General features: G+C 40.3%; 1 protein-coding gene across 4 annotated transcripts in view; it reads right to left on the bottom strand.

Annotated features, from left to right (window-relative positions):
* NCAPG2 (non-SMC condensin II complex subunit G2) overlaps window positions 1–12,468 on the bottom strand; it is a 53,650-nt gene that overhangs the window by 21,948 nt on the left and 19,234 nt on the right. For all 4 annotated transcript variants that reach the window (XM_084859281.1, XM_084859282.1, XM_084859283.1 and 1 more), the window contains exons 11-15: window positions 7,554–7,679; window positions 6,894–7,073; window positions 4,659–4,811; window positions 1,392–1,614; window positions 687–790 (exon numbers count right to left, since the gene is read on the bottom strand). In XM_084859281.1, coding sequence (XP_084715407.1) covers window positions 687–790; window positions 1,392–1,614; window positions 4,659–4,811; window positions 6,894–7,073; window positions 7,554–7,679 — 786 coding nt within the window. The remainder of the gene's footprint in view (window positions 1–686; window positions 791–1,391; window positions 1,615–4,658; window positions 4,812–6,893; window positions 7,074–7,553; window positions 7,680–12,468) is intronic.

The following is a 12,468-nucleotide window of genomic DNA, read 5'->3' as shown; positions in this document are numbered from 1 at the left end:
AGGTCTCCACCCCACCACATGCAGAACATTACAGCTACTGTCAATATCTGAACCAGCCCTGGACTCTTGACATTCTAGCCGTACTAAAGCAAAACAGTTCTATAAATATCTGCATAGATCTGCACTAAGCCAACAAATAATTTTACCTTGGTACATTATTATTATTATTATTATTATTATTATTATTATTATACAAGAGAGAATGGAGAAAGGCAGCTGACATATAACCAAGGGATGTCATGCATAGACCAGTTTACCTATAGCAATCATGGTTACCAAATGCAGTGTTAGTTAGGGATTTCTGTTTTAACACTTTTAGAAATACACTCTTAACTTCTCCAAAGTGGTGCAATGACCCACGGCAAGACTATGTTAGAATCTTTGCTAGTTTTCAGAAGATTGGAGAGATACTACAGCTTAATTGTAACCTGAAAAGAATTAAACTCACCAGGGACCCATGGCAAAATTTTAAGTTAGGCAAATACTTCCATACAACTTATCAAGCCTCTATTCCCTTTGAAATGGAAGGGTACCTAAAATGCCCAGAAATACTCTTAATAGGTAAAGTAATGAACAAATCTCAGTCGTATTTTGTCCCAAAGAATATCACAGAAGAAAGGTCCAATGCAGACTACACAAAATTAATTAGCAATTTCATATTAGAAGCTTTACTGTTGCACTCTTACACTCATATTTTCTTTCTCACTGTCTTCATCATCACTGTTGGCTGCCTTTAATCCCTGCTGGATACAGGCATTCAAACAGCTCTGAATGGTAAGCATCAATTTAGCTGAAATTAAAGAACGAAGTGTACAATTACAAAAGATTATTTGGAACAGGAACAATTTAAGTAGTGAACAACAGAGCTATCAACTGAGTTACTGCTTCATTAAAAAATAAATAAATTCAGCATCTGAAGTATTCAATTTAAACAAGATATAAAAGCAAGAAATAGTTTAATAATAAAACATACTGCTGTTTAGAGCTTAATATTTTATTCACCATTTTTCTTCTTAGTGGTTTTAATTGATTTGTAAATGGCCTTTGGCATGTTCATGCATGGATATTTTAAAATAAAATATTTAAATGTGGCTGCATCACTCAATGGCTACACACTGGGGAAAAGTTAAGTAGAATCTGCATTTAAAAATAAGCAAGCCAAGTAGTTACCACCTTATATGCATGCGTACATTATGCAAGTCAGGAATACAACCCCATATAGTGGTGTCTCTCCCTCCTCCTTCCGGGCATTTTCAATTTGGCACAGCATTCTTCAGAAGCTGTTACCAGCATATAGGCATTTACAATAAAGCCACCCAATACTTTTTGAATTATAGATTGTTTATCATAATTCAGGCCAACAACATGAATACCATTTTCCAGAACTTTACCTATGTTGGTTGGGCTAGTGTACTCATGAGCATACTGATAGAACTTCCTAGCTGCAGCATGATTCATTTGGATTAGTGCAACACAGCGCTCACACCATACTTCTTCTGGTTGATCGATGGGCAAGAACGAGCTGAACAGAAGATTTACTATGCGCCGTGACACAGGCCGCGAATCAATCTCAAGGCGAGTTAACAGATGCTCTATAGGACAGATTTTCCAAAACTAATTTGTGAGGATGGGGGTGGGGGTGAGAAAAAGAAGTTACCATGATTATATTTTACAATTATCTGTGAATTTCCATTTTGATGCACTCCTTGTAAACTCATTATCCAAAAATCCCTTTTTGCCTTCTTGCACAAGTTGCTCTGCCTGCCTAGGAAAGCATCTCCTGCCAAAAGGTCTATTCAAAACCCACTTCTACAAAGCCCTCTGAAGACCACCATAACCTCACCCTTTATTTACATATTTATATTTATATATCACTTAATAAAATCTCTTAAGCGGTTTACATATAAATATTAAAAGCTCATTTAAAACACACTGTTAAAGACAATTTCAGCTAAAATAATAATAAGAAGCAATACAAGGAACAATAAGATGGAGCAGAGTATAAGTAATTGCAATTATTTACAAGCCAGAGCAAGTCTGGGTGAACAGGTGTGTTTTAAGGAAGCATTTAAAACATACCACATTTTCTGCATCCCAAACTGTATGGGAAAGGGTGGATGCCACTGAGAAAGTCCACCTTCCAGGTATTTTGTGGCTACATTCTGTTGGTTGCGGAACCATCAAGGCAACCAACAGAACAGTGCCATGAAATATCTCGACTGCGGGCCTTCTCAGTGGCAGTACCCACCCTCTGGAACACCCTCCCCCATGCAGTTCCAGAGGCAGACAATGTGGAATGCTTTAAATTCTTGCCTCCCAAAAATGCAGTTGTTCACCCAGGCTTTCGCTGGATTGTAATTAATTGCAATTAATATGCTGCTCCATTTTTACACCCTTTCAGCATTTTGGGTAGCGATAGCCTTCTTCCAACTTGTCCTCAGCTGTATCAAGCCTAGCTATTTTATTTATTTACAAGATTTGTACACTGCTCCACATCCAGAGATTTCAGAGCAGCGAACAGCAGATATGATAAAATAATAAAAACCACATTAAAATAATTACTATTAAAAAAACAACAACAGAGTTTTGGTAAACCAAGTTCTGATAAAATTGCAGCCACTCACTCAAGGAAGCCTTCCTGAAATAACAGTGTTATTTCAACAGGAAATAACAGGAAGTGCCAGAAGCATCACAACATTGGTGCCTGACCTCCAAAGGCAGGGAATTCCATAGGAAGGGGGCAACCACACTGAAGGCTCTTCTCCTGGTGGACTCTAATCAGGCCATAGGTCCATGTAGAACCACCAGGAGCATCCCCTCAGTGACAGGGCAGGTTGGTAAGGGAGAAGACGCTCTCTCAGGTATCCTGTTCCCAAGTTATGTAGGGCTTTGTACACTAGTACCAAAACCTTAAACCTGGCCCGGTAGTGAATAAGCAGCCAGTGCAGTTCCCTCAGCAAAGGAGTTGCATGCTGAAAAGGGGCAGCTCCTGACAACAGCTGAGCTGCTGCATTCTGCACTGGCTCCAGCTTCCAGAGCAGCCTTAAGGGCAGCCCCACCTACAGCGCATTGCAGTAATCTGCCTCCAACCTGAATCCAGTTCATAGATTTCAGATAAGCCACCTGGGGACAAAATGGCACATCTAATGTATCACTGCCTAGCACAGCACTGGTGTTAAATAAACAGCAGGGAGTGGAAACTCTTACTCATGCTGTGACAAATTAACATGCTCACTCTTGCCTCATCACACATGCATGAATATGAAAATGCATTTTTTTTGCAACAGATTGAAATTAAGAGACTTTTATTAATTATTCCTTAGCAACTAAAGGGCTGTTTGGATATTATTTCCCCTTGCATTTTTTTTTTGCACAATGGGCCTTGGACTCATATTATGCATGTGATAGGAAAGGTGGGGCAGAAGAAGTGAACTTGCAAACCAAAGGACTACAACTCATTGAAACAAGGGATATCCCTTGATTATGAATACCGACACAGAAGCAAGTTCAATACCCAGGGTCAAGAGAGACTGCACTAAAATAATTGCAGATCTCTCTCTTTGGACATTTACTTCTACACATGGAAAAAGAAGCAGAAAGGAACCAAGATAGCCCAAGGTGCATTCCTGATCTCACTACATACAGAGGAGAGGAAGAACTACTGGTCAAGTTAGCCTAGCCATCATCAGTATTTTACAAAGATACTAATACCTGGGCATACTTGTAACAAATCCTTCTTTCAAGTGACACACTGCCACACTATACATGTACATGCAGGCAGGCATGGCAGCATGATTCCTGAAAAATAAATCGTGCTTCCTCCTTTTTCAAGCCTGAAATTATGCATGTACATATTTGTACACCTCTTCAGTCTTCGTTTTGCTTTTTTTTAAAAAATCCAAGTCCCCATCTTCATGGATATATAGCAAATACACAAAAGAGTTCGAGGACACAGTGGAGTCCAAATAAATTCCAAAAGGTGCTGGTGCAGACACAACTACAGTTGAAAAGTGCTTTTCTAAGATTTCTTTTCATATTTGTATTAGTATTGTCATAAACAACCAATTAAGTGATATATAAAGCACGCAATAGAGTATGTAGGCATGAAATCATATTTAATCACCATAACTCCTCTGATCTGATTAGCTATCTTGAGTATAAATCCATAGCACCCATTTTTCCTGAATTCTGTTAGAATACTGTTTTCCGTCCTAGTTCTGTACCTTGCTAAACTATTCAGCAAATATACCAATGAATCCGCTATCCAATCAATGCACAGTTCAGTTCTCAAATCTTTTCCATTTAAAGGCAGTTTATTTTTGCAGCTATAAAATACCAAGTCATTTGCATCTTAACTCTGAACCAGGCTTTGTTATTTTTTTAAATTAAGAGGTAATTAAATATCGTCTTTCAGTTGTTACTTGACTGCTGAAAATGCAATCAAGATAATTGCTAGAAAACCTGAAAAAAAATGCTTAAAGTTTCCAAGCACTGATTAATTAAAATGCGACAATAGTAAATAGTTTGGAATGAAATGTTAATGGGTTACTTGCACCCCTTTCCTTTTAAGATTGTTGCTGTATGGATGAATGTACATCTTCCAAATTGCCTAGTTCTATGCGTCTTGTCTACAGCCTAGCAAACCTAATTTATCCTACCTTAGCAGCCTTGACAGACTTAATTTTCAGCAACATATCAACAAAAGCCACTCTAACTTTCTCTGAATTGTCATGGAGATTGTATTTCAGGGCTGGCAGGAGCTGTTCCAATAATGGGTGGCTTAGTACGTTGTCCAAAATTATAGGCAAGCACTGCAAGAGAAAAAGAAAAACACCAATAAAAGGTTATCACAAGAAAACAGGGAATACAGAACTGAAACTATTCTAATTGCTAAATATATGCTGCTCAGAGAACTGGCTCAGGAGAATGACAAGAAGCAAGGCAACACATTGTATAAAAACATGCTGTTTAAAATGCAAAGTCATATGTGTTGTGCTTATAAAAACCTTCTATCAACATTCTTTCTAGGAATGCATTGCTGATGTGGAACAAAGAAAACAAATATATTTATGAAGGCACACAGTAGAAATTGTTAAAAAGCTTGGTATACCTATTGAAGGTTTTATTTCAGTTTAAGACACTGTTTGGTTAGTATACCAGTAAGATGGCAGGAAATGTATTCTATTCATTCATTCATTTTATTTTTAATCCGCCCAGCAATGGATGTTCTCTGGATGGATTACAAAACCTAAAAGAATAAAATACAATGCAAAACAACAAAGCACAGGAATATAAAATATATAAAAACAGCCATAAAACTAAAAAGAAAACTTTAAAACACACGGGAGAAGAGAAAGGCCTTTGTCTGGCGCCGAAAAAATTACCATGTAGGTGCCAGATGAACCTTCCTGAGGACAGCATTTCATAAATAATGTGCCACAACTGAGAAGGCCCTGACTGGGTGTGCACAATCAGCAGTGTGGCTTAAATAAGCCACGGTGGGTTGTGGCATATGCCAGTCACCACTGTGAATATTTAAGTTGTGGCGGGCAGTCGCCACGGCATAGTGTGTCATTACCATGATTAACAAGCCACTAAGAACCCATAGGCTGTTCTTGTGTGAACTGCCTCACTTTCTCTTGTAACTACCTGCCACACTTCTTTTGGCAAGAGCACCTGGAGGAGGGCCTCCAAAGATGGCCTAAGGGTCCAAGCAAGTACATATAGGAGGAGATATTCTGGTCCCAAGTAATTTAAGGCTTTAAAGGCCAACACCAACATTTTTAATTGGGCTCGGATATTCAGGTGGCCAAAGTGAGGGCAGTCCTACACCTTACACATATCACATTGCCTGATTCCCTAAACTGGCCACTCTGTGCTCACTTTCCTCATCCCATCCAAGCACCTGCTGTGACATTTGAAGACAGAGTAATAGTGACCCTTTATGTGAACCCTGTCCCCAAGATGAGCAGCAGGCCTCCACCAGCCTCACCTACCACCGCTCTACCATACAGAGATAATGAGGAGAGTTAAGTGCTTTGAATTCTCTTTTTACAAGACAGGAGGATGCTGTGTGTGCTCATGGTGGATGGAGTAGGCAGGTTCAGGGTATATTAGTGTGCTCTACTGCTCCTCTTGAAAATCTGCACAGGTTTTCATGAAACAAGTGGAGGCAGTAGACACAATTTTAGTTATACCTGAATGCAGCTACTGTAATGGTTTGCTCTTCCACACATGAACTGCTATGAGCCTCTGGTTTGTGCACTCGCTCCTCTCCTTCTTTCAGATGCAATAGGCAGAGATCAGAAATTTTTGTTTTCCATTAATGGCAAATAATAGTTTGCCTTTGCAGCAAGTCATGGTTTGCAGACAAATCAGGACCTCAAACCATGGTTTGTTGAAGGCACAGTTTGCAGTAAACGCAACAGTAAACTATGGCTAACTGCTAACCAGAAGCTTCTAGTCTTTTCCTCAAGTATTAATGAAAGGGAAAACATGAGGCATAAGGCTCATGCATATTACAGCAAATCATGGTTTGCTGTTACGTCTTAATGCAGCAATTCTGCACTGAGAGTTATTTTAAATCAGAAATAATGGGTTGAATCCTATTATGTCATTCCACCAGCGAGAGGGAACCACTGGAAGAATGGATTTTCCTCTCTCCCTTGCAGTCCCCTGCAGGGGCCCCACATAGGCTCTGGAGGGTTGGGGGACCATCTGGAACAGATTTGGGGACCGCAGGGGAGACAGGGAAGTCTCTCTGAGCTAGTGGAAATCCTGTAATACTGTTGTGTAAGCAGGCTTCTGCAAATTGGATCCAACCCAATAATCCTATAACTGAAGAATAAACTACTAAAACACAAGAGATTTTATTTAGTCACAAAGGTACTTACTTTAAAAACAGAGCATCGAACATCAGCTGAAGTTGAATCAAATGCAAGATCTTCAATGAGAGTTCTTAAAAGATCAGCAAGCACAGTTGCAGGAATCATCTCCCAGTATTTGAAAGCTATTTTACTAACACCAAGCACCCCTGTTGAGCGGACTAGAGGTTGTGGATCTTCTAAGAGATTCTATAATCAGAAAATATAATAATGAATAATATCATGATATGCAACTCTTCTGTGCAACTGGATAGAGCTCTCACATTCATTTTGATTGTTTGCACAGGAGACCTACTTATGAGATTATGTTTAAATATGTTTAGAAATATCAACTTCTAGTTAACTCTTCCATGCCTTTATTATAAGTTTATCTTGGCTTTAAATTATTATCATCGCCACTACAGTCATTTGTCAGTCTAAGGTGTTCACTATCAATTTATGTTTTTAAATTAAAAAAAAATCAATTCAGGTTTTGAACTATGAAGTTATAGTTCAGTGTTGTGTGGAGGGGGATGTAATCAGGATGCAGTATTCTGCTGGTGATGAATTGCTGCACAGACAATTCAGGCCAATGAGGATTTATGTTATCAGAATTTTCACTTTCTAATGCTGAATTCATTATTAAATAAAACCAGTTTGATGGGGATGGTACGGGGAACAATTACTTACAAAAAGCTCATCAAATTGCCTTTGGATTTCATTATCTGTATCCTCTTTGTTAAAGCATGGATTCAGAATGGGAAATGCATCTACAAATAGCAATGCTGCATTTGATCGGACTTCTGAGTTTCTGGCCTGTTACAAAGGAGGGGAAAAGAGTTCAGAGAAACAACACATAACAAAATAATGCTGTAATCCTGCACATACTTGCCTGCCATTAAGTCCCATTGAACTCAGTGGGTTTTACAACTATGCAGGTCTACTCAGGATTGCACTGTAAGTCTGATAACTGAGAAACTTGTTTTCATTTCACCTGTAGTTTCAGTGTATTACATAGTCAGGGGATAATTTATTTATTTTTAAATTCTGTATCAAGGTAATCCAACTTCTGCACCCAGAAAAGCTGATTTCCACCATCTGCATAAATTAAGCATATTTCTTATTTTGCATAACTCATTCTGTAATTTTTTACTATTTTGCATAATTTCTTTTGGTTCTGTGAATCATAGGGAGAGGCGAAGAGGCATGCAGGGCACAGACGTCCAGCCTTCCACTATTGGAAATCCTAATTCAGACATCACTTTGGCTTGATATTTCACCTGGCATTGTCTACATTCAAGTCTATTCAATTGTCCATATTCCAGAATATTTTCACAGCTATAAAAGGACAGAACCTCATTTTGTTTTTTAAAAATAGGAAAGCTGAGAGTCCTAGGAAGCTGAACAGTGATCCTAAAGTTACATTCTGAAATTTCACTGCACTACAGAATAAAGGTACACACACAGCCCTGAGGAAATATACTGTATGAACAAACATGAAATCATCACTCAAACACAAACAAGGATTTTACCATTCTGAAATGAAGACTAGATGTCAAGCAGCCAAGACAGATTAACTTCAGGGAAGTCTGCCAATCATAAATTTAACCGTGCAAAAAGAAAGGCAAAGGATTGCAAATGCAATTGCTTTATAATCTTGTAACTTCATAGACCATAAGAAAGTCTATTATAAGTATATCTTCCATGTATATATCAAGCTACTCAGTGACGAGAGACACAATGATCAAAGTAATGCAAGGATGATAGATTCACACTGGGAAAGGAAGTATAGTAGGATCACCCACTGTATGTTAAACCAGGCATGAGCAACTACCAGGGGATAGGGGCTGCATTACCTCCCCAGAACCCACTCTCCAAACCCAATGAAATTGCCGCTGAATTTGCTGTGATGATGGCAAAAAAAGTGGCGATTTTGCAAGCCAACAAGGTGCGCGGCAGTGGGCACCTTGTCTGCAAGCAGAACCGCACTCCCGGAGCACAATTCAACTTGCAAACAAGATACATTTTCCCTGTGTGCCTTGTTTGCTTGGAAAATTGCAGGGATGGGGGTTGCTGCTGGAGCAAATAACCCAGCAGCGGGGGGGGGGGGGGGGGACGACACAGCCCACAGGTTGTGTCTTGTCCATCCCTATTCTAAACATGGTACCTGGCTATACTTAAAGCCATCAACAGAATTAAACTGTAATCAAAAATATAAAATCTCACAAACAATCTCACAAACAATTATGTAAGCAATAATCACCTATTTCCCACTCTGATCTCACACCAGAGCAAGGCTACCCAGACAAGAAAGATCAGAGTGAAATATGAATCAATAATAGGCACAATATAAAATGTATTAAGACAAAATCAGATTCTGTTCTCAGCAAGGGCAAGTTCTTCATCAGGAAAAAAGCTTTAAGTCAAAGAGGGTCAGAGGGAAGTAACACAACTTTTTTTCTGCTTAATACCATTCATTTTGCCCTTGTGAGTGAGTCATTCTTCCAATTCATGTCTTATAGGACCAGAAGATACAGACTAAGTGCATGTACAGTCTGCCACAGTGGCAGCCAGTCCGTCTGCCTGTTTGTCCAGCTATGCCTTTAAGAAAATTTATGTCCCACCCTTCCACAGTAAAAAATAATATTGAGGGCAGCATACATCATTTAAAACAAAACACATAATAAAAACAATTTACAATATAATAAAAGACAACAGCATCAGCTAAACCATGCCTAAAATATTGGGGTAAGCCATTAAAACCCAATCAGGCAAATTAAGAGCTTTTCTGAATAATAAATTTTTTGCTAGATGGTGGAGGACAGGCAGAGAGCTGAGCAGATCTCCTGTGGACGCGAGTTCCACCGTTTGGATGTGACCACAGAGAAGGCCTCTTCACATGAACCAACCAGTCTAGCCTCAGCCATAATCCGCATACAGAAAAGTGTCCTCATTTCTCAGATCTAAGGGCAGGATGGTATGGGAGGACACAATCCTTTAGGTAGCCTGGACCCAAGCCATTTAGAATTTTCCTCACTAATCACTTGAATTACATCTGGAAACAAAACTGGTAGCCGGTGCAGCTCTTATTTATTATTTTTATTTATTGCATTTATATCCTGCCTTTTTTCCTCTTGCATGAAAGGAACCCAACACAGCTTACACTATCCTCCTCCTCTCCATCTCATCCTCACAACAACAACCCTGTGAGATAGGTTGGGCTCAGAGTCTGTGACTGACCCAGTCACCCAGTGAGCTTCCATGGCCGAGTGGGGACTAGAACATGGATCTCCCGGCTCCTAGTCCAACACTCTAGCCACTACACCACACTGGTTCTCAAGATGGGTTTGATATGCTCCCATACAAGAGCACCCACTAACACGCTTGCTGCCACATTCTGGACCAACCAAGTTTCCAGTGACTTCTTAAACGTAGCCCTATGTAAAACAAATTAGAATAGTCCATGCTAGATGCGACTAAGGTGTTGGAAGACAACTTGGCCAGACAGCAGCCCTTGCACCCCCACCCCTGGGAACATGGCCTGTAGAGGTAGCAGCGTGATTATTTCGGTAAGGCCAGACAAAGGCAATGGAGAATACTCATCAGCCCTTGGTCAGGTACAGGAGGGAGAGGCTTGACATTATCTTAACAAAGCTGTATAATATTCTGAAAGCCTTGAGCTAAGCAGGATGTAAAACTATTAAGATATGCAACGAACCAGTTCCAAAGTGATTTCTGCTTCTGTATAGGTAAAATACACCCACCAGGTATGAAACTGAATGGGCTGAAAAGGGTTTCTCAGATAAGATCATGAGGAAACCCTTCCGTTAGATGGAGTACCCATTCAAACTTAATATTCCCCCTTTGTAATTGGGATGGCTTTAGGAAGTACCAAGCTACAATCTTTTGTTCACAGGAAGGAACTGCCATTCTCAGCACTTAGGAGTTTTTGCGTACCTATTATGGTTTGGTCACGTAGTCAAATCTTTTGTTTAAAAAGTATAAAAACTTTTTCTGCAACTTGGTGTGCTGATTTTTTGGACCAGTGCCTACAGTGGCTTGCAGAGCACTTTCCACCCACTCTCGCCATATGGACTTGGGCTCTCAGTTCCTTTGGGTTCTTCTGCCAGAGCCCCAGCTGATCCCTTGAGGGGAAGGCAAACCATAGCTAGGTTAGATTTCTCAAGGAAGAGGTATAGCTGGTGCACCAGCTGAAGCTGAGCAAAGGCCATCCTAGTCACAGCCACTATTTGCATATCCAGAAGCCAAGCCAGGTCCAGGAAGACCCCCAAACTACAAATCTGGTTCTTCAAGGGGACTGCTATCTTATCCAAAACAGGTTGAATTCCTGTTCCCAGGGAGATGCCCTTCCCAAGCACCTCTATTTATATGCAACTTGGCTTAGGAGAGAGAGAACACATCACAATTTGCCAGGTGGATGCTTTCCAAAAAACTACAATTGGCCCACAATGAACAGGCAAATGATTACTTACAAAATAGATGAAAACAGGAAGTTGCCTTATGCCAGGCCCAACTATTTGTCCATCTATCCCAATATTGTCTACTGTCACTGGCAGCAGCTCTCCAGGTCTCAAATATCTTCCACATCACCTGCTATGAAATCTTTTTTTTTTTACTGGAGATGCCAAAGATTGAACCTGGAACCTTCTGCATGCAAAGCATGTGCTTGGTCATTGAGCTATGGTTTCCCCAACCACCAAAAAAAGGAATTCATGAAGTGAGCATTCTTGTCACTGTCATCCTACCAAAGTGTGTGCGATTCAAAAGATTAGCAGTTAAAGGAAAAGACAAAAAGATCATTACGCAATCAAAGCAGCTTCCCCGGAAAACCATCAGCTTACACTACGGGCATATCGCTAGAGGTCACTTACACTAGTGGTTCATCAAAGCGTCAGTAGACCAGCAGTGTTGGATACTGCCAATAGTGTGCAAGAAGTACTTAGCTGTGTCTAGCTAAAAGGTATGCAGAAGTACAGAAGTTTATGAATGAAAAGTAACATTTCTAAAAAAAAACCACCCCAAAACTACTTGACAGGAACCTGTGAGATTAAAGAAAGTTGATGGCAGTTGAGCCTACAGAGAGAGGGGAGTAGGGAAAGGGTCTAAAGCAGCCTTCCACAACCTGGTACCTTCCAAATGTTTTGGACCTCAACTCCCATCAGCCCCCGCCAGCAGGGCCAATGGCCAGGAATGCTGGGAGTTGTAGTCCAAAACATCGAGAGGGCACCAGGTTGGGGGAGGCTGGTCTAAAAAAGACAGAAGTCAGGCAGATGGTGCAAGACTATCAATGAAGTATATGGCTGAGAGAAGTTTGAGACACGGAATATTCATACGACGGTTGAAAATAAAGCCAAAGGAAAACAAAAGCAGAGGAAGAGAGGGAACTGACCTGCCCAAGTCTGACAGCTTATAGTAAGTATCCTGGACATTGGAGGAGATAGGGTTGGGAGACTGCCTTTCCCAACTCCAGAAGTGTGTGTCCCATCTACTGCTATATAATATTCAGCCTTGGGATCGGCAGCCCTCTAGTGCTATAGAACAGTAGGGGAAGGGCTTGGATAGGGTGAGGTAAATGAGGAAGAAA

This window comes from Heloderma suspectum, chromosome 5 (assembly GCF_057233095.1).
Source record: "Heloderma suspectum isolate Gila_16-S chromosome 5, 16-S_ref, whole genome shotgun sequence".
NCBI classification, from domain to species: domain Eukaryota; kingdom Metazoa; phylum Chordata; class Lepidosauria; order Squamata; family Helodermatidae; genus Heloderma; species Heloderma suspectum.
This window is presented reverse-complemented; position numbering and strand designations above follow the sequence as displayed.